The sequence below is a fragment of the Pagrus major genome, chromosome 9, assembly GCF_040436345.1.
Source record: "Pagrus major chromosome 9, Pma_NU_1.0".
Classification (NCBI taxonomy): domain Eukaryota; kingdom Metazoa; phylum Chordata; class Actinopteri; order Spariformes; family Sparidae; genus Pagrus; species Pagrus major.
In genome coordinates, this window is record NC_133223.1 from 14,318,603 (window position 1) to 14,340,583 (window position 21,981).

Below are 21,981 nucleotides of genomic sequence, written 5' to 3' on the forward strand. Positions count from 1 at the left end.
GTAAATATTGTACTTTTTACTCCACAATATTTATTTGACAACTTTAGTTATATAATCAACAAATAAATGATGATGTAATGTAACAAGCTGTCTGAGGGTCAGGGATGAAATGAAGAAGAAAGAGAAAGTGGTGACTCATTTATGGTGAAACATTTTTTTCCTTAGCAATCTGCCACCACAGAGGGCAGTTTAAACATGTTTTATCTATCGTCGGGCCATCCAAGAGGGCACTTCTGCAGCTTTCTTGTCAAATTACTCTTCCCAACGTCATATTTCTTTAGTGAGTACTGTATCACAAATACTGACACTGTAAATCGGGCATGATCTAAAGTGATGTTTCTTTTGCATTAGCTGCTGATGAACACTGAAGAAGAGGTGATAACTCCATTTTGAATCAGATCCAGTTAAGGTGCATTCACTTTGTGTATTCTTGGACATCTGCATTCTACATTCTTAATAGCCTGAGGAGAGTTTAAAGGGGCACTGTGTCATTTTGGAGAAGAAATTAGGAAAGAAGGAAAATAAGGTTCCCAGAACACAGTTTGAAGCTAGAAAGGTGGCAGGGTCCGCCACATATAAACAAAGTAGAACAGTATGAAGTTGTGTTGTCCTTTAAGGTCAGTTTGTTTATCCAGTTTATTCATCATGAAAACAAAAAGAGTTTGTTTATTTAGTTTGTTTAGGCATAAAAAAACTCTTCTGATTAAAATGTCTTCCCCAAACTACATACTGCACCTTTAATCCCAATAAGATTGAGGTTTTAACAATCTTGTTTTTTGGTTGTTGTTTTTTTATTATAATAATTTTTTCGCCTTTGCTCTTTATCTTAAGAGTGAGCAGCTGGAGAGCGACAGGAAATGTAAGAGAGAGAGGTCTTGGCAGCATGTGGTCTTCAGTGCGTAAAATGACGCACGCACAATGATAGGGCACTGAGTGAGGCACAAGGAGACACAGACCCCTCTGTTGCACACCTCTTCCTTTAGGCTGCTATGTCTCTGGAGGACCCAGTCATTATAGACCCAGAGGACAGCAGTGGGAATCTGGTTCTGAACGTCTCCAGCGGAGAGCAGCACCACTACAACATCTGGCTCCCTGGTGTCGGGATCGCTGCGGTGTACGGAGTCATCATCATCGTGGGTCTGGTGGGAAATGTGACTCTGATGAAGACGTGTCTGTCGGTGAAGTCCATGCGGACGGTGCCCAACTTGTTCCTGTCCAGTCTGGCCCTGGGGGACGTGCTGCTGCTGCTTACCTGCGCCCCGGTGGACGCCAGCCGCTACCTGGTGGACGAGTGGCTGTTCGGCCGCGTCGGCTGCAAACTGATCCCGTTCATCCAGCTCACCTCTGTGGGAGTGTCCGTGTTCACGCTCACTGCTCTGTCTGCTGACCGGTAACTCTCACACATGCTTTTAAAAATGTTAATTACACCTTAATGATTCCCGAAATACTTTTAGACTAAATAAAACTGCACACAGTGTGAAACTGTTGTTCCAGTCCTCCACTGATGAGACATGATGCTGTGAGGACTCATGTTTTGTTTTTTGTTTTTTTTATGCACTGCTGCAGCTAATAACCATATTTTTAGAAGTTTGGCCTTATTTCCCCCCAAATCCCCAGAACAGGCACCAAAAAGAAAGTCAGAGTAACTTGATTTAAATTAAATAACTGTGGAAATCAATAACTGTTTGTGAAAAATAACAATCTAAATGTGTAAATAAATTCTTGATTTCAGAAGATTCAGACTAAAAACAGGTCAAACCATCTGCCAGTGGAGTGGCAAAAAATCTTAAAATAAGTTGGTTCAGTCCAGAAATAAGTCGGTTCTGATAAATGTTCAAAGGTCTGACATAAGTAGAAAATGCTGGCTTTTAGATCTAACTTGATACAGCACATTAAAGGGGCTCTGTGTAGTTTTAAAGAAGAAATTCAAACTCAGAATTTTAATATTTACAATATTAATGAGGTGATGATACAAACTCAGAGATATTTATTTTTTCCATAACTGAATAAACAAGCTGTTCTCAGAGGAAAATAAGGACCCAGAACACTGTTTGAAGCTAGAAAGGTGGCAGGGTCCGCCACGTATCAACAAAGTAAAACAGTATGAAATTGTGTTGTCCTTTAAGGTCAGTTTGTTTATTCAGTTAATTCAGTTATGAAAACAAAGAGAGTTTGTTTATTTAGTTTGTTTAGGCATACAAAATTTTAAAAAATCAGTCAATAAAGATCTTTCTCATCTGATTAAAATTTCTTCTACAAAACTATGTAGTGCACCTTTAATATGTAAAATACACTGAATATTATCAAATAATTCTGAACTGAAGTACTAAAAAAACTTGTTAAAACAGACTCAGCGTGAGTCCAATTATCTGGGATTTGAACCCCAAACCTTTGAGGAGAAGAAGAAATTAATTGACTGTTGTTTGAACTGAACTGTTTTTGTCCTGAAATTCTGGTGCTGTTGCATTGAAGCGTTTGTTCAGCATGTCCTTTATATTAAAAATAACTCAGAAGTGACAGAAGTGCTTCTCAGAGACAAGGTGAGTGACATTTACTTGGATTAAATCAGAGGATCTTCCTTTGAAAGCAGTAGATAATCCATTTATACTTAGAAGAACAAGAGCAACTAGATATCTATGAGATTATTACACTTGGTTAGAGCTTCAGTTTTTGCAGAGTCACTGTCTCAGAATTATGTCTGCTTCCCTTCAATTAGAAGCTACCAGACTGGAGTTATGTTACAGAAACTTATTAGGGATTATTAAGAAGTTACAGACCTGTAAAATTAAGCTTCAACGAAAGGTCTAATGCTTTTTCAAAGGATGCACCATGCTGTCAGGACTAAAAAGAAAAAGTATGAATATATTTTGTCATTTTATAAAGTAAAGTAGATGGTTGTCCTCAGCTTCTTCAGTTGTTTAGAAGAATGCCGCAACACTTTACCTGACTTTCCATCAGCATGACTGAATTTTTCATTTTTGGGTGAACTGTTTCTTCAAGTTAGGCTGATCTAACACAATGTTTCACAACCTGAAGGTTCACAAGATGATTAACAAAATAGAAAAGCAGAAATTGCCAAATCAAATTATGAGACTTTCCTCTAATCTGTTCTTCTTTTCTGGAGGATTAGAGGATGGCTTTACCTGTGAAAACATTCATATAATACAAGGAAACAAATCTCTCTGTGGTTATACTTGACAGATGCAACCGGTGATGAGGGATTGCAACTATAATCCATCAAAAGGTTGGACATAACACCAAGAGATGATTTGACTGAAGTGCAGAACTCCAGTGATTAAACACGTTCTGGGGCTGATCCGGTACAGGATAATATCTGGCCTATGACAGATAAAGACGAATGCAGACTCAACTTTTACTGGAGAAAAGATGTCCAAGAAAATGTGTCTGACCTTTGTAAATGTCTTAACTTTCAGGAACAAAAGAACATTTAATACCAGCTCTGATAAATGCACCGTCTCTGTTAATCTGCAGGCTAAGTTATCTCATTCAGCAGGAGCTAATATTATCTTCTGTGGCTGTTTAGCCTCATCTAATTCAAAGGCTAATTAAATTCTCTCTGCTGTGTAATCTACACTGAGATACACTCTCGAAGCTCATTTTCTCCCTCAGTCAGAGGTGGTGAAGTGAAGCTATAAGATGAAATAACACGTTTCTGCAGTTGTGATTGATTAGAAGAAGAAGCTGAAATGAGGTAGTTCATCTGGCTCTGCCTCTCCACATACAACTGAAGCGATGCTCCACAAATGTCTCTTATCTGTTCAGGTACAGAGCTATCGTCAGACCTCTGGACAGGTCCAATGCCAAAGTCAGTGTGTGTGTCCGAGCGGGGACCATCTGGCTTCTCTCTGTGACTCTGGCCGTTCCTGAAGCCGTCTTCTCTGACCTGCACACCTTCACCACCAGCTTCACCAACGAGACCTTTGTCACCTGCGCCCCTTACCCTCACGCCGGGGAGCTGCACCCCAAAATTCACTCCACCGCCTTCTTCCTCATCTTCTACATCATCCCGCTCTTCATCATATCCGTCTACTACTGCTTCATCGCTCGCAGCCTGGTCAGGAGCTCTGTGGACATCCCCGCTGAAGGACACCTGCACCTCCAGAGACAGGTCTCTGCTCTCTTATCTTATTTACCAACTGATGTCGATATGAATGCTTTTTCTGTAAAAGAAAACATTTAACAAAACCATCAAGTTTGACATATTGGGGAAAAAGTCGCTTCCTTGTGGCGAGTTGATTTAGAAAAGATCAATATCTGCACTGTGATTACGAAATTAGAGTCAGCAGCTCGCTTTTAAGACAACACAATAATTTAACTAAAACCAGATTATACTGATAATCAATAATCTTTAGTTGCAACCTCATAAACAGAAGTCTCACCTCAAGGTATATTAAGTAGCTGCTTTGGAGCTTTTGATCGTAACACATTTTTTTCACCTGAGATCTTTGTATTGGCTTAAAAGTTGAGGTGACAACTGGGCCATCTCTATCCGCTGATTGAGATTATGTGATATAATCAAAAGCTCCAGAACAGCTACTGAATGGACCTCGAGGTGAGACTGCTGATTATAAGGCTGCAATTTAAGATTATTTTCAGCATTAATCTGGTGTTAGTGGTTGGATTTTGTTATATTTGGACCTGGCTGCTGACTATAGCTTCGTATATACAGTACCAACATTGATCCTCTCGACCAACTCGGCACAGAAAACAAACAAACAATAGTGCTTCATGAAATGATGCTGATTTCTTTCACGACTTCCTTGATAATTGCCGACTACTGGACTGTATCTCTAAAAATGATTCAAATTAAACATGAAAAACAATGTCTTGGGTTGAACTGGCACTTCATTTGAACAATACTTTATTTTTAAGTGGATAGGCAGCTTCTCTTATACTGTTGCCCAGTTCTACACGTTTGCTGAAGAAAACCGAGACCCAGTCCCACCCCTTCCTTCTGTCACACTTGATCATCATCTGATTAATCACATTAATCTGACATCAATTCATAATTCAAAAGACAAATTTACAGCAGAGCCTAAATGAACAAACTGTTTCAGTATATCTTGCCGATGATGCAGCACTTTTAAATATTTTATCATCTTAGTTTAGCGTGTTAGAATGCTAACTTGCCAATCAGCACTAAAAGCACAAAGCACAGCTGAGGCTGCTGGGAATGTTATTTGTTTTGGTCGTAAACCAAAGTACTGGACAAATTGAATTTTTGGCCTGTTGAGGGAGCGAGGGGAAAGAAAATCACAGAAAGTAATTTGGATTTATTTGCAGGGGGAATGTTTGTGCTAAATCTAATAGCAATTCATCTGATAGTTGATGAGAAAAAAAAAATTGAGAAAAGTCTTTAGGATTCATCCTCTGGGAATGACAAATGTTTGTAAAATTTTGCAGCAATTCATCCTATAGTTGTTCACACATTTTGTTCGAGTTTGTTTGTAGAAACTGATGTCTCTTCTCTCGACTCTCCTGTCAGATCAAGTCCAGAAAGCGTCTGGCCAAAACGGTGCTGGTGTTTGTGGGCCTGTTTGCCGTCTGCTGGCTGCCCAGTCATGTCATCTACCTGTACCGCTCCTACCACTATGACCAGGTGGACACCTCGCTGGGCCACTTCATCGCCAGTGTGTGTGCTCGCATTCTGGCCTTCGCCAACTCCTGTGTGAACCCTTTCGCCCTCTACCTGATGAGCAAAAGCTTCAGCAAACACTTCAGGAAGCAGCTCCTGTGCTGCACTTCTCCAAGACGACTGGACAGTCAGAGCAGTGGGAGCACAAATATAACCACCGTCTGAAGACATGTGTGTTTTCAGACACTTATCATATCAATTTACTTATTTTAACACAAACATTTATTTATTCTATTCTTCTAGTGACTATTCTCTTTTCTCCTCCTTCATGACATGGTCAAAGACAGCCACTTGATTTTGTTGCACATTGTGTTATGACAATAAAGGCATTCATTCATTCGGAGTAACAGGGTATAGGCTATGAAAATACTATTACACGTGCAATTTGCAGAAGTTGAGTGTAAATGTGTTGTTTTGTATCATCTTCACCATGTATAGCCTCTATGTTGACAATATTTTGATGTTTATGTACAGTTAAACTCTATTTAAAATGTGTGACGCCCTCTGGTCGTCATTTTTATGAGGAAGTTTTGCGATTGTGAACTTTGAGGTGTTAAAAGTCAACGTGAATAAAAATATGAAACTTTGAGCTGAATTGATTTGTGTCACAGAGGAGAACAGAGTGAAAGACTCTGCTGCACATCTGACCTTTTCCTGTAGACTGCGTAGAGCAACACGACTGAATGGAGGCATAAATGTAATTATATTCTTGGAATTATTAATTTTATCGTGGGGATCTTCTTTTTGTGTGTAACCTGGACCCTCGGTGTGAACCCACTGAGAACCCTTTGTGTACAACACCTTCAAAAGTAGGGGGACCACAGTGGCCATTTTGTTCTAAATGGAATAATTTGGCATAGGTACAGCAGGCACCCTCTGTATCTGGGCATGAGCAGCATGAAATCCATCAACATGCATGCATGCACGCATGCACGCGTGAACGCACGCACACACACACCCTCTTTCAGAGCCTCTGCTGAAGGCTGCTGCTTTTCTCTGCTGTTTGGAAAAAGAAACGTCAAGTTACATCAGTTCAAACAAGACTTTCCGGGTCTCTGAGGTGACCTTTGTGGGTGGCATTTTAATGTGGGTATCTAATTCCCCTTGAGCTACAACTTACAACCCGCTGGTCCTCCGATTCTTTTATCTTACTGCGGTTTTATCCCATGTATTTTGTGTGTGTGTGTGTTTTATTTGCCTTGTCCATTAATCCTTGACTATATCCTGTGTGCCTTGATAACGTGACAGAAGCTGGGCACCTTCCTTTTTTTAATGTTTATTTATGGACCTTTTATGGCTTTATTCCACAAGACTGCCAAGAGATGACAGGAACTGGGATGAAAGAGAGAGGGGAGATGACATGCAGCAAAGCGCTACAGGGCAGGAGTGAGCGCTCTACCAACTGACCTACTGGGATGCCCCAAAGCTGGCCATATTCCTTGTTTGTCTCTAAAAGTACATTAAATTACAAAACCCGCCCCGACATGTGGCTATCTTGCCGACTCCCAACGTTGGGTTCCTAAGGAAATGTAACTGGTTTGGCTTTATCACAGATATGGATGATTGAAGGCAGGAAAGAGGAACCAGTGGATTTTATTGTACAAATTGCAGTGGACAGACATTTATGTTAAAAGTGTGTAGTTTTGGGAAAGAATTTTAATCAGAAGAGAAAGATATTCACTTACTGATTTTTTATGCCAAAACACATTAAATAAACAAACTCTCTTTGTTTTCATGACTGAATAAAAAAGCTGACCTTAAATACAACACAATTTCATACTGTTTTAGTTTGTTTTTATGTGGACCCCTGTCAACTTTCTAGCTTCAAACAGTGTTCTGGGACCTTATTGTCCTCTGAGAACAGCTTGTTTATTCAGTTATGGAAAATATAATATTTCTGAATTTGTATAATTACCTCATTAATATTGTTTTAATTTCTTCTCCAAAACTACAAAGTGTATTTTGCTTATCAGACTTCTTATTATTGCTTATTAGACTTCAGCAAATGACTGCAAATTAGTCTACATTGAAGTTCACAAATCACAATACAAATATCAAAGGCTTACAACTGTAGTATTAAAAGAAGACAAAGCAACCAGGTGGTGACCTCTACAACACTTAGAGAACTAGGAATAAATTAAGGCTGAATAGTAAAACAATGCTCCTCTGCTCTGTATGCAGTCAGTGCAGAAGCTGACAGTCATGTTGACACTACTCAGTAACAAGGCAATGCAGTTTGTTGTATGTATAAATCACCAAAAACACTTAGAATGCAAAGAAATGGTATCATTATTGTGAAATACTTTTTACAAAATGCGGATACAGATATTTACATTTCCATAAACATTTTTGTGAGCTCCTGCAGAACAACAGTGTCATCTTAAACGAGTACAACACAGTGTTTTAATAAAAAGTATGAAAATTGATGCAGCCGAACCAGATATAGCATCACTTTAATTCTACACATTGTACTTCCTTGTCAGAAACTGGCACCTACATTACCCACAATGCAACTTTACTACCAACAGATCTGTCGGAGATTCAGGTGTATTATGCTAGTAGCGGCTAATGTGGCCTTGAGCTGCTAGACTTAATCAGACACGAGGAGTCGGTGACAGAAGTCTGGTAAACTTCTTCCTTCCAACACACACGCAGACTCTTTTTTCTTTTCCAGACTTAAAGTCTTCAGATCAGAGATGTACGCAACTTTGCACGTGTGCAGCCAAAGAATCTAAGTTGAGTAATGTGTAAATAGAAAAGTATTATAATCAGACCAACTGGCTGACAAAAAGTAGTCCCATTCTCTGAATGTGGATGTTTTTTTCACTTGTCAAGGCACAAATGTGAAGGACAGTCATTATACGTGGGCCACAGAAGCAGGGCGTCTCATTGGTAGAGGAGGAAGTCCGTGATACTGTGAGGAAGGAAAAGGCTGGAGGCTCTGTGGAGACGACTCCTTCCCAGACTTCGACGGATACACAAGCGACAGAGCTGAGACAGAGAGCAGGGACCTGGGCAGGCAGGGGTGGAGATAATGGATGAAGTTGTAATGCTTTCTTTTGTTTTTGTAACATGCACATGTGAATCAGAGTGTCTGTAACATACCTCTTTTCTGCAGTGCAGTTCTCACTGCGCTGTTTGGTGGCGACAGATCCAGAGGAGTCTGTCCCTCTGCGTTCCTACAACACCCATCAGCTCCGAAGTCCAGCAGCAGATCCACCACGTTGGCTCCTCCACCTCGAACACCAGCATGTAAAGGACTGTCCTGCCCGCACCCTCTCTGAACATCTGCTCCTACATGTGCAAGAAACAAAAATACAGAAAAGGTTGAACACCACAAGATTAGAGACCGCTTGTATGCGGTGAAGAAATAGATGTCTGAAAACTTCCTGCTTCTAAATTCGGATAAAACTGAGATGTTGGTCATTGGCCCGCTTGATCAGGTGACGGTAACTCTTGACAACCGTGTTATTTCTCAACTTAGTTCAACTGTCAAGAATCTTGGTGTCACATTTTGATGTGCTGACATTTCGATCAGCACATCAAAGAAATTACCAAGATCACTTTTAACATCTGTTCCACCAGCATAGCTAAAATTATCAGCCAGGCTCCCTCCTGATGGACCACAGGCCCCTGGGAACATCTCTCTCTCCTGGCTCACATATTGACGGATCTGGATCGTCAAACCCCTGGCTCCGCTGGATCATTGCTGTCCTCGGTTTTACCATCTGTATTTCTGTAAAATTCGGTGCCTCTTCATTCTGATGTTTTCTTTTTTTACTGCTCATTATCTTGTGTGACCTGCCCTCTTCCAGGTCACCACGGTGGAGAGGAGGTCATGTGGCTTGGGTGGGCACTACTTGACGATGCCTCGGCTGGCCCAGTCTTCCTCCTGGATCCTCACACTTTTCATATATTATATGATTTGTATCAGATATTCTCAATGCCAATTGAAACCTCTATTTTGTTGGTCTGTTCTGTAAATGCGACATCTATTGCACATCTGTCAGTTCTGAAAGCGGGATCCTGCTCTGTGGCTCTTCCTGAGGTTTCTTCCATCTCCCCCTTGTTAAAAGGTTTTTTTTCCCTTAATATATAAGTTTTTCCTCACTCGAATCGAGGCTCTAAGGACAGAGGGTGTCGTCACTGTACAGATGTTAAAGCTCACTGAGGCAATGTGATTGGGCTATATAAATAACAGTGATTTGATTTGAACACCAAAACCATCCTGGTGTCCTCACAGACTGTTCTTTCCAGCACTCTGTGCAAATTGGTGATTAATCAGAGAGTAAAAAAAGGCACTTAGAGCAGAGCTATGAATCATTTTAAATTATGTTCAGCTGTGTGAAAGACTGTTTTCCTGTTTCCATGGAAAATGAAAGTGATGGCAAGACAGGTGGTGGACTGAAAACAGCTGAAAATTACTATCGGAGCAACAGAAAACAAAGGCAGTAATCAGCTATATATGATTATTATATACTGTGGCTAGTGATTACTTTCTTATTATTAATAATTAAAAAAGACTTTTCAATCAGCCTAGGGTGACTTTTAAAATTATAATTTTTGTGCAAGCAACAGTCCAAAACCCAGAGACATTCAATAATATTACTGTCATTCATGACGGATAAAAGCATAGAATCCTCACATTTGAGTAGCCGGAACCAGTAAATGTCCTAAAATGGTAAAAATCATCAATCGCTTATCAAAATAGTTGCCATTGAAAAAAGGCTCTGTGGATCTTCTGTGTTGTGCTGGAAGCCGGTCTTCAGTTTATGTTAGTGGACCCCATTTCTGAACTAACGTAAGCTACTGTTGCTCTCTGTTAGCAGAGCGGAGAGAGGGAAGCTGAGACGAGACACTCGAGGACATTCATCAAGCCACATCCTTTGTAAAATCTGAAATCTGAGTCCTTCGCAAAGAAATTCACAGTCCAGCGGCATTAAACAACTTAAACAAATTGCCGCAGGCTTGTATAGGCAACTGAGAGAGATGGGGAAGGTCTCCATGTCACAGTACAATCCACTCACATATGGCCAATAAATATGTATGTATTGATATGATTTGGTTGATTTTGTTTGTTTGTTCAATACGTGGAATATGCAATGGAACAGGAATTAGAAGTAATTGAAAACTAATACAGTAGTATGAGGAGAGGATAATGTATTTCCTTTAAGATGATGAGAAGGGTTCTTGTTGCTGATGGGGTGTCCACTTTTTTAATGTTTGGCTTCATGCCCTGCACTGACTTTGGTGTGTCTTAAGTTCTCCAGAATACTTTCTTCAACTTGTGTAAAAACTTAAAAGGCGATCCAGAAATACAATGTGTCATTATTGTCAGAAATCAGGAGTGAAACAAACCAAAAGCAACTCTTAAAAGAAGTTGAGGGTCTTAGATGTTCAACTTTTTCACTCTGCACTTCTTCCTGTTGGGGGGTTTGCAGATGACTCTACCTGAGTGTAGCAGCAGCCCTACACAGGCTGCAGCCCGGGCCATGCAGGCAGAATACAGCGGCGTCCCCACCACTGGCAGCTCCATGTCGATATGAGCTCCGTACGACAGCAGCAGCTCCAGACACTCTCTGTGACCTGATGGGGAAAAACAGCACAGCATGTGAATCTGTGCACCGGCTGATAACGCAGTTACACTCCTCCGTACATGTTTGCGTGCACACACCTTTCTTAGAAGCTTCGTGGATGGGTGATGCCAGCTGGTAGGGGGTGTGGAGGGAGGCGCTGTGCTGCAGAATGAGCCTGACACACACAGCGCTCCCGCTGCTGCAGGAGTTGAAAAGAGGTGTGGCGCCATCTGTTGATACTGCCTCCACCTATGGGGGGGATACGGCAGGAATTATAATGGTGTTAAGGACAAAAGAGCTGCATGTTAAAGGAAAATGTAAATAACGTAATCCGGGGGGGGAATGGACACTATGGAGCAATTTTATGGTTTGTTTTTTATTTTCTTTACATTTCAGAAGAAGTCCCGAGCTATTTCAGTTGTTTAGGAGAATTCTACAACACTGCGAAGCTCCAGAAATGTTTTGTGGACTACAAAACTTCTCCTGACTTTCCATCAGCATGAGGGTGCATGGATAATGACTGAATTTTCATTTTTGGGTGAATTGTTCCTTTAATAGAAAGACCAAGTGCCCGTAGATTAGTTAAGAAGTGATACTTCACAAGTGCTGGTATCAAAACACAGGTGCTTCAATTGGATCCAAGTCTAACCTCTGTCTCCACTTTTGGTCTTAGATCTGCACATTTCTTAAGTTAGGCTACTTTATTCATTTATTTATTTATTATCAGGGACAGCTCACAAACACATCAAGCAAATACGACTTCACACCAAGAGATTATTTTTTTCGACCTTGAAGTTTGTGCAGCTCCCTCTGGAGCCACGAAGGACAACTTCTTACACATGTGCACTGGTACTCTCTAAAACAGACTTCAATGTGTAAAATGTATAATCAGTGAAGTTCCTCCATAAATCTCTCAAATAAAATGGATGTATGTTCCAGCATAATGTGATGCTCAGACATAAAATGGCCTTCAGGGCAATTCCAACAGTTTTACACATTAAAGTGTGTTTACAGGTCTTGGGGAGTACTACTGCATATCTGAAAAAAGTAGAATAAAGCCTTTCGTGCTCCAGAGGAAGCAGCAAATAATCTGATAAATTGTCTCCAGTGATGTCACTCAATGGACAAGCTGCATTGTGGGTAAAGTAAGTGCCAGGATTTGAGAAGGAAGAAGAATGTGTGGACTAAAAAAGATGAAATCTGGTTTTGCTGTATGCTACGGAAGCCCTAAAGGGCCATGCATTCATACATTTTATTTCCTCCGTTTTCCCGTGATAACGAGTTAATTTCATTTGTTTTCTCGAGATCTCGAGTTATTATCTCGAAATAACAACTGCCGTTTTCCCGAGATAACGGGATAATTATCTCGACATCTCGAGTTATTATCTCGAGATAACAACTGCCGTTTTCCCGAGATAACGGGATAATTTTCTTGAGATCTCGAGATAACGAAACTTTGTTTTCCCGAGATAACGATATAATTAATTCGAGATCTCGAGATAATGACTGTGATATGATAGGCCTGAGATTATGGAGACGCCCGGGACCTCGTAGCTGGTCAGCTATGTAGTTAACGACGACATCAGGCTCACTTAGATTGCGCCGCCGATATAGCTGAAGCATTGCTAACCGTCTTTTTAGATTACGCACACTAATGTGTATATTATCTGTAATAGCAAGGCATAATGCTGTTTCAGCCTGTGTCAGGCCTTGATTGAAAAGATATGTGATGTGGTGATCGATATGCTCCTGCTCCTCTGACATTGCTACGCTGAATGATGTTTCCTGCAATGATTTAATATACTACACTATCGTTTTGTTTTCTCAAGATCTCGAATTAATTATATTGTTATCTCTGGAAAACAAAGTTTCGTTATCTCGAGATCTCGAGAAAATTATCCAGTTATCTTGGGAAAATGGCAGTTGTTATTTCGAGATAATAACTCGAGATCTCGAGAAAACAAATGAAATTAACTCGTTATCACGGGAAAACGGAGGAAATAAAATGTATGGATGCATGGTCCTTTAGGGCTTCCGTAGTATCCATCTAGATCCTTTGTTTTAAAACTGTTCATAACGAGTCCAGCAGTGTTATTGCAGTGTAATGCAGACCAGTGGACTCATCACTAGATGCAATTTATCAGATTACATGCAGCTTCCTCTGGAGCCACAAAAGGCTTTATACTATTTTTTTCACATATGCAGTAGTACTCTCCAAGACCTGTAAACACACTTTAATGTGTCAAATGGGTGGAGTTACCCTTTAACTTTTCCGTACTGGTGTGTTGCAGTCACATTGACGAACATATGCCTGCTTGTAGTTTTCTTCTCAAATTCAGTCAAAGCAGACTGAATAACATCATTAAGTATTTGAAAAAATAATATGTTATCTGCATATTTTACCAAACTGTCCCATCTTTAAAGTTCATAGCTTAATAAAAGCTTACAGTTATGGAAATGAAATCTAGTGATCTAGTAAATCTAGTAATCTTTGTCTACTTCATGAGTCAAAATGTTTCTGTTTTACATGAAAAACACTGGCCAAGTTAAATTTTGCTCTACTGACCACTTTCTGTACTTTTTTTTCTTGTTAAGCTGTGAATTTCTATAACCATGATCACAAATCCCACAGCACCCTAAAGTAACCTGCTGTATTTAAAACTGAATGTTCTTACATTTGCACCGGCGTCCAGCAGGAACTTGGCACAAGCATAATGGCCTCCAAGGCAAGCTTCATGTAGAGGAGAGATTCTGTCCAAGGTGAGTGTGTCTACATGGAAGCCCTGCAGGGAAGATCAGCGAGGAGAACACTGTCAGATACAACAATGTACGTGATGTGCATTGTGTGTACTTGACGTGTACATGAAGACGGGCTGTGTTAGCTTTACCTGAGTGATGAGGCCTCTCAGGTGCAGCAGTCTGCCCTGGTAGGCGGCTTCATGGAGAGGAGTTCTGTCTGACCAGGAGTCTGGGGCACAGAGAGTAAGATCAGGACTCCACTTTTGGAAAACACACAGATACGCTCAGGGCCAACTGATCCTGCTCTCTGTCTATTGTAATGTTAAGATGACCTCATTTGAATACATCTTTATCTGGTTTTTCAGGGTCATCCCAACCCTAAACACCAAACTTCCTGATACTCCGGCTCTTGTTGGCTACAGCAGTAAACAATCTTTATATGCAAAGTTTAAATCAAAAACTATCAGTGGATTTGTTGCTTCATGCAAAGACTTACTGAAAAGTTTGTACATTTGCTCAAGAAATAAATTGTTTGACTTGATCCTTCCCTCATAAAACAATAAAATGAGCTGAATGTGTCAAAGAGACAAAGAAAATAACTTACCAGCCATCAGTGAGTTGCATGCCAACCCCCCGTAGATGTACAAGGGCCTCTGCCAAGGTTGTGAGCACAGGGAAACCTCTGTTTCAACAGCAGTCATGATGAAAGTGAAACAACAGCAGACTCCTCCGCGACTGTCCAGGACTCGAGCTCACCCGGTCGGATACACAAACTTGAAGTCGGCCCCCCTCTTATCTGGGTCCTTGGCCACTTCCCCCATGCCGCCACCTCCCGCCCACCCTTGTCCCAGTCCATGGATGGAGTCTACAGTATGTATGTGATTGTAAGGATGGGCCTGTGCTGATGATACACCTTGAACAAAGTGCTTGTGCATGCAAACACAACACAGGCTTTAGACAAGTTTCACACTGAAGATATTTGGGTGATAAAGTATTGCATTTCATCTTGCCAAATCTTTTAAGTGTGAACTATCTTTTCTTACAGCAGCATATTTTCAGCTAAAGGGACAGAAGAAGTTGCAATCAAATGTCATTCATTCTGCAGGATCCAGATGTAGTGTTACTTATAATAAAATACACTAAAACACACCTACTTCGTCCAAATGTACCCGATAGAGATGCTCTTTGTATCTCCTATATTTGCACTATTAGCTCTCTCTACATGAACTCCTTCAGTAGAACAAGATTTTTTGTTGCAGGCATGATATAATGTTCAACCTCCAACCACAACTCTATGCAAATCCCCATTGTTTGCCCTGAAAAGCCATGCCGTCCCATCCCTATCACCTCCTGTTTCACAGCTACTCTCTGTTTTGTCTGGCGCTCCACATTCCTCAGAGCTGTTTTGCTAATTTAACTGTAAGAAAGTCGTCGTCTGAAGTCCTTCTAAGCGTGCTGCCTCATATAAGGGACACAAGAAGATAAAACTGTGACAATGCTGTTGACAGCCTAAATTAAATGACATGAAAACACATGAAATATTAAAAAGGAGGCTTTATTTTTCAGGGAGTCATGTGAGCATCTGAAAAAACTCCCTGGTTTAATATAAATATGGCAAATCTAAAATTATTTAACAAAATAGTGGCAACAAAAGGAAAAACTTGCACTGATATACAGCTTTGAATTTTACCAAGAAAACCATTGTTCTATATGAGGTATGTAATTCATCAAACTGAAAACAGGTTACTGCCATTGATTCTCCCAGTAAGCGTGAAGATAACCAGCCCTTATCCTCCCTCTGTTCAGTGTACACAACAAATCAAAAAGTAGCTTTTAAAGCTGCACTAAGTGCCATAAATTTCCATTTTAATCATTAAATATAAAACCTCTGCTTCCAAGTCTTGGTTAAAATGCTTCACACGAGGTCCCTTAAGACAGGCAATGTAAACAATGTTTGGGGTTTCTATGAACACATTCAGCATAGCGAGGTAAATCGTCACGTCTCATAATGCCGTGTGAGCAGCTAGAAGTGATGCAGAGGTGTCGTTGTTACGATGAAATATCCTGTTCTGCTGCTTGCTTCGTGCCACTGACTTTACTGCTTGGCCCCGGCCTCCACAGTCCATGAGGGCCGGTGGCGTCCACAGCGACGTCCATGACCCGGTCTGGCACTAACCACTGCAGAAGAAGCAGCAGGAGGAAGTCTAAAACAGCAAATAGGGCAAAGATGGAGCCGGCGACCGGGCCGCAGTAAGCCCTCAGCCTCCGTAACCGTCTGTCCAGGGGAAGCACCTCCTCTCCAGACACTCGGTCGTACACCTGAGTGGGAAAACACGAGGACCAGAGACGACAAACAGTTAACCTTCTGTTATTCAGGTTGAATAATGCCTCAGAACGATCAGTCGGTTTACTGGCACAAAAGAAAACAGAAAACATGTTTACTTGTAGTAACCTGGTTACTGTATCTATATACATTCATCAGACCAGTAATCAGATTGCTCCACTTCCCCACTTATCCTATTTGTTGTTGTAACTGTGTTAGTGAAACCAGATGCTGCTGCCGGATTTATTTAACTTGTGTGTGTGCTGGAGGGCGGATGATCTGTAGTGAGAACAGTTTAATATAGCATAACACTCAACTGTTCATCTGTGGAAGCTGACTTTATCCATTTATTGTCATATAATGTACACAAACATGCATGTTTAACATGTACACATTGCAGCTTGGCTGGTAAATTGGTCGATCTATAGGCCCATGTTAGCTTATTATTGCTGCCAAGGAGGTTACTTTTCAGCTGTGTTGGTTGGTTTGTCAGCAGGATTACATAAAAAATATTTAGGTAGCTGGTATCTACGTGTGAGTACAAAAGGGGCCTGTTGGGTCTTGGCAGAGGTATGTGGTCGACTAAGTGACATTCTAGTTGTGGATATATTGGTATCTGTATGTATGTCGGCCGTTAAGTAAAAAGAAACTGCAGCAGAGAGATGCCAAACTATGTTTGACATAATTCAAAAAGTGTCACTGTTGCATAGTTTGTCCACCAGAGAGTGCTGATACTTTGATTTTACTCTCATGTCCTGCTCAGTTTGTGTTTATCACAGGGATACATATCAAGATTCTGTTTGTAATGTCTTTTATTGAATAGTGATGAGAGCAGTTAATACTACTGCTACCCACTTGAGTGAATGCTCCTCAGTAATGAGTAGGAGCAGGTTATGGTAACTATATTCTACTGTTCATGTGTGACTGGTGAATGTAGGGTGGTGGAGACATAAATCTGGGATACATTTGAAGTGGATATCCCCATTTAAATGTTTTCTGTCAGCTCTCCATGCTAACTAGTTAATCTCTGACTTCTAACTACATGCCGCTCGCTCTCTCCACCTACACCAGACCGTGCTTAATTATACATGAGGCTGATATACTGTATTGTTATCCCCCCCCCCAAATACTGACATCAGTATCAGCCTCAGAAATCCAGCATTGGTCGGTCCATAGTAAACATGGCCATGGTGAAATATGGTTTCTCTTACAAGACATGTAAGAAATAAGACTTAAGATGAATGTAAAATGGTTACTTTGTGCGTGTAAATATACATAGCATAAGCTTTGAGTGCTAAAAGAATACAAGTGAATAAAATATTTTGTTTTTTTGGTGGTGAACCTACCTTTTCAGTCCTCTCTGCCACGTTTCTCCAGGTGTATAGGGTCTGCACACGAGCATGGACAGAGGCGGGGGAGGGGACAGACCCTGAGCGGTGCTGGGCAATGACCGTCTCCAGACCAGCACACAATGACCGCACAGTGGGCTCACACAGGGTGATCAAGTCGTTAGGTAACACCTCAGGAATGCCGCCCACACGAGTGCTTACCACCTTAGAAACCAACGGAAACACGTACATAAGTCAGCCACACAATGTGAGGGTTACACAACATCTGTTTGAGCATCAATTTCCAGAAACAAACTGCTTTCCCCACCACATTAAAAGCAAATGGCTGTGCTTTAGCATGACTAAAGAGTAGATTAGCAGCTGAAAAGCCCTGATATCTTATGGCTAATAGTTTCAAGTCTGTTTCACCTCTGACCAGTGATGTCAGGGTGTACTGACCACACCCAGAGTACACTGTAGGTCAACAAATACAAAATGTAAATGTTGTTGCTGGTAACTCCCTAATGAGACATCAGCCTCTATGTTTCTAATATTCCAACCAGAACCTTATTTTTTGTTTGTTAATTTTTCAATGCTTTAAACTAAAATTCTTACATTTTGCACCTTTATTGATCAATTTCGTCTTCTCTCTCTCTTTGACCTATATGACACATGATCTCTCCCGTCCTTGAACTACTGTATGAATGGCAACAAACCTGCAGTCCACAGCTGGCTCCTTCCACAATGGCCATGCAGAAGGCTTCAGTCAGAGATGTGTTGAGGAAGATGTGACCCTGCACCAGAACTCCACGAACATCTTTATGCTCCAAAGCCCCCAGCAGACGCACCCTGCAGTCACCCAGTTCAGAGAGGTAAGACACATGTTAAAACCCTGTGTTTGACTCCTGGACATTCACCACACAGGTAATGCAGCAACTCACTGTATTTTAACAAGCATCCCTGCTTAGACACAATCATTTCTAGACAGTGTATAAATATAATGTATCCAACAACAGTGCTGTCAACTTCCTTTTCATGGAATGTTGAACGTGAGGAAATATGAGCATCCAGCAGTACCTGTCGTGTAGCTGGTATTTTTCTCTCACTTCCTCCAACACAATTCTCTTCGGCCCCTCTCCACCAATCAGGAAATGCAGATCTGGATGTTTGAGGCAGAGCTCTGGGATTATTCCACCAAGAAGATCAATTCCTTTAACAGAGGAAGAGATTGTGAACAGTTGTCATTTCGATTGTTGTTATTGTGGTTATATAAATGTAATTTATTGACTTTACAACACTCTGTTGAGTTGACTGGAGCTACTGGAAAGGTTTGGAACAAATGAGTCAGAGACAAACCCTCAAACCCACCACTGGAATCTAATTCTACAATTCGTACAATATTAATAAAATGAGTTTTGCCAATTTTTTATCTGCAACTGAGCAGAAATAACAGGTTGAATATGATTTTTTTTTGTCTCCAACTGACCTTTCCTTTACAGAAATATATTATAATATTAACCTAGGCTTTTCCTGTGAAAAAAAAGGTAATCCTATATTTCATAGACTGACCAGAGAGTAAAGTTCAGACAGATATTAAAAATGTTACTAAATCATAACAGAGGACATGGAAGCAAAAGTGTCTTTTTTCAGAGAAATATATTAGTCATTGAACATGAACAACAAAAGTAGCTTGGCCACAACCATTATCTGTTGGCCATGAGGAAAAAACTATGTGGGTTTCTTTGATGAATCAATGCTGCTGAATGTGATGGCGTAATCAAATTCACTATGGTGTCCCTGAATGCCCAAACAAGACAAGCAAAACCCACTGAAAAACTGAGAAACTAGAGCATGTAAAAAGGATTAGTGGTTCAAAAATGATTAAACATTTCAAAACATTATTTATTTTTTTGCCATCAAATATATACAGTATGTACATACAGACACATCAGCTGACATTTACGCCAATATAGATGTATCTGCAAAAAGCTGAAACAAGCTAATATATCAAATTTCATCATAACAATGACCCATTGTAAAACTATTTAGGACTCTTGCTTACATGAAGGCGTGAAATCTGGTCCCTCAGAAAAGGGCAGCTTCCTGAACATTAAACAAGTCTGCTGCCTGTAATTACTGCCTTCATTGACCACCACAAATAGGAACAAATAAGCAAAAAAGTAAACATAACAGCTTCTTTGTACCTTTGCGGTAGACAAGACGACTGATGACAACAATAGTGATCCTGTCATCTTGGCGCTGGGAGGGGTCGGGGGTGAAATCTGTAGGGTCGACAGCGTTGGGGATAACAGACACTATCTCTGGGTCGAGTGCTGCCCGGAGCACTGTGTTCTCCTTACTGGTGTATGACACGCACACAATGTGGTTTGTGTCACACAGTGACACGGTCAGAAGCTTGTTGGTAAGCACAGAGCTCACATCAGCAAAGCCGAAGAGCGAGTGGTCGGTGAACACCTGTAAGTGATAATACACAGTGGATTATGTGAAGCATACTGATATAAACAAACTGTATGATGTAGAGAGCTGGCTCATAATAAGTTATATACCGTCTTGAGGCCCATGGTCTTAGCATGGAACAATGCATCATGGGCCATGGCAGAGAAGGAGCTGTGTGCGTGCACCACAGTGATGCATTCCCTTACGAACACGCAGCGCAGCAGTGGGAGACTGTGGAAGCAGGTGGTAGCTGTGGACTGGTTGTACATCACCTGCAGGGGGAGGTAGTACACCTTCAGTCCATTGGTCAGGTACCTGACACCCTTCCTCTTGCCATAGGCGTGGGTGACAATCACCACCTTGTGTCCCTTTTCAATCAAGCACTGGGATAGCTGGTAAATGTGACTTTCCACTCCTCCCATATTCGGATAGAAGAAGTCAGACACCATGCAGATGATGTGTTTCCTGCTGGAGACCGTGGCAACATCTGCAGGAGCTCCAGAGACTCCCCGAGATGAGGGGTTAGTCACAGCTCTCCTTCGTTGGCCCATTGTAGATTCCTTGTGTGGCTGTGGACCTCACTAGTGCTGAAAAAATTATTAAATTCATCAATTAGGTGAGCAACAGAAAATGAATTGATGACAAATGCATTTTAATAATGAACACCAAGGGCTCCAGGTTGTGTGACACTTTTTCACTTTCTCAACCGCAATTTACTATCAAAAAATGCAAAACATTTCCCATTTACAAATTCTTTAATGTGGTAATTTACTTTTATACAATTTAATGTGACTTTAAATTGATTATAATTTTGTTTTGTTATTGATTGTTCAGTCCACATGCCAGAAAATAATTAAGTTTTCTCAGAGCCCAAGGTGACATCTTCAGTTTCCTCATGTTATTCAAACCAACTGGACAAATTAAAACACATTTAGATTATAGTTAAATAAATCAATGTGAGAAATGTTAAACACTGACCAGCTAAATGTTTTGCCTTTTTTGCCTGATAAGTGATTAACTTTCAGTCCATCAATACAATCAATCATCTCAACACTAATTACATCTAAATGAATATTACTTGAATTAGTCCAAAAATGCATTTTCTGAATACAATGTCACAATAGCATACTTGCCAGACAATAAATGGTCTCACATCATACAAAAACTTCCCTCAGCACTAACTATAAAGCCAATTGTGATGATGTAGGGTTTTGAGTTGCCTTTAACTTTCCCCATAAACCTTATAAAACAACATTTGGTACTGCCATAGTGTAACACCTATCTTCTTTCACTACTGAATGTAGGCCAGCAGCTTCTCTCTTAGCTTTGGCAGTGTTTGAGGGTGAATTGTCCCTTTAACTTGCATTTGCTCCCCGTTTAACCGTAGTGGGATAGTCAAGACTGAAGTATATACAAACACCTCGGAGACTATCTGGTATAAGGTGACTATGAGCTAACTCTTCTAAGCTACATTAACATGGTTTATGCCTTATCTATCTCAGTACACATTAGCATCAAGCTAACAAACTTTGTTCATATTTAACCACTTGACTGACATTGAAGCAGGTATTTCTCCCAGTCCGAATCGCCTTACCATGGACAAAATGTCAGTCTTGTTCCAGTCTGTGAAAATACACAGAACTACTTTCCAGATGTAGATTCATTTTTACTCGCTAGCCTTGAGCTAGCAATGTAGCCGCCCGTATCACTTCCTGGTGTTTCCCGACGTCACACGCAATGAATGACGTACCGTACCGTGCTGTTGCTGCCCTCTGCTGACTGTAATGAGGCTAAAATCTAGATTTGAATTTAACATTAACTTGTTCGTCTTTTATTGTAAATGTCATACTGTTACAGCCTTCTGTGGCTCCAGAGGAAGCTGATTCCACTCAGTGGTTAAAT

The 21,981-nt window shown here is 40.8% G+C and overlaps 3 protein-coding genes across 3 annotated transcripts; 1 reads left to right on the top strand and 2 right to left on the bottom strand.

The window, feature by feature from the left end:
- Positions 1–989: 989 nt before the first annotated feature.
- Positions 990–5,821, top strand: LOC141001963 (gastrin-releasing peptide receptor-like). The gene is made up of 3 exons (XM_073473128.1): positions 990–1,390; positions 3,784–4,129; positions 5,507–5,821. Exons 1-3 carry the CDS (start codon positions 990–992, stop codon positions 5,819–5,821), a joined length of 1,062 nt encoding a protein of 353 aa, XP_073329229.1.
- Positions 5,822–8,542: 2,721 nt separating this feature from the next.
- asb11 (ankyrin repeat and SOCS box containing 11) lies at positions 8,543–14,672 on the bottom strand. The gene is made up of 7 exons (XM_073474115.1): positions 14,576–14,672; positions 14,121–14,200; positions 13,908–14,015; positions 11,331–11,481; positions 11,108–11,242; positions 8,762–8,950; positions 8,543–8,667 (listed from the first exon to the last, which is right to left on the bottom strand). The coding sequence occupies exons 1-7, from the start codon at positions 14,670–14,672 to the stop codon at positions 8,543–8,545; spliced, it is 885 nt and encodes a 294-aa protein (XP_073330216.1).
- Positions 14,673–15,510: 838 nt separating this feature from the next.
- piga (phosphatidylinositol glycan anchor biosynthesis, class A) lies at positions 15,511–21,818 on the bottom strand. The gene is made up of 7 exons (XM_073473647.1): positions 21,674–21,818; positions 20,190–20,666; positions 19,827–20,097; positions 18,700–18,832; positions 18,339–18,471; positions 17,641–17,847; positions 15,511–16,290 (listed from the first exon to the last, which is right to left on the bottom strand). The coding sequence occupies exons 2-7, from the start codon at positions 20,628–20,630 to the stop codon at positions 16,021–16,023; spliced, it is 1,455 nt and encodes a 484-aa protein (XP_073329748.1). The 5' UTR covers positions 20,631–20,666; positions 21,674–21,818; the 3' UTR covers positions 15,511–16,020.
- Positions 21,819–21,981: the final 163 nt, after the last annotated feature.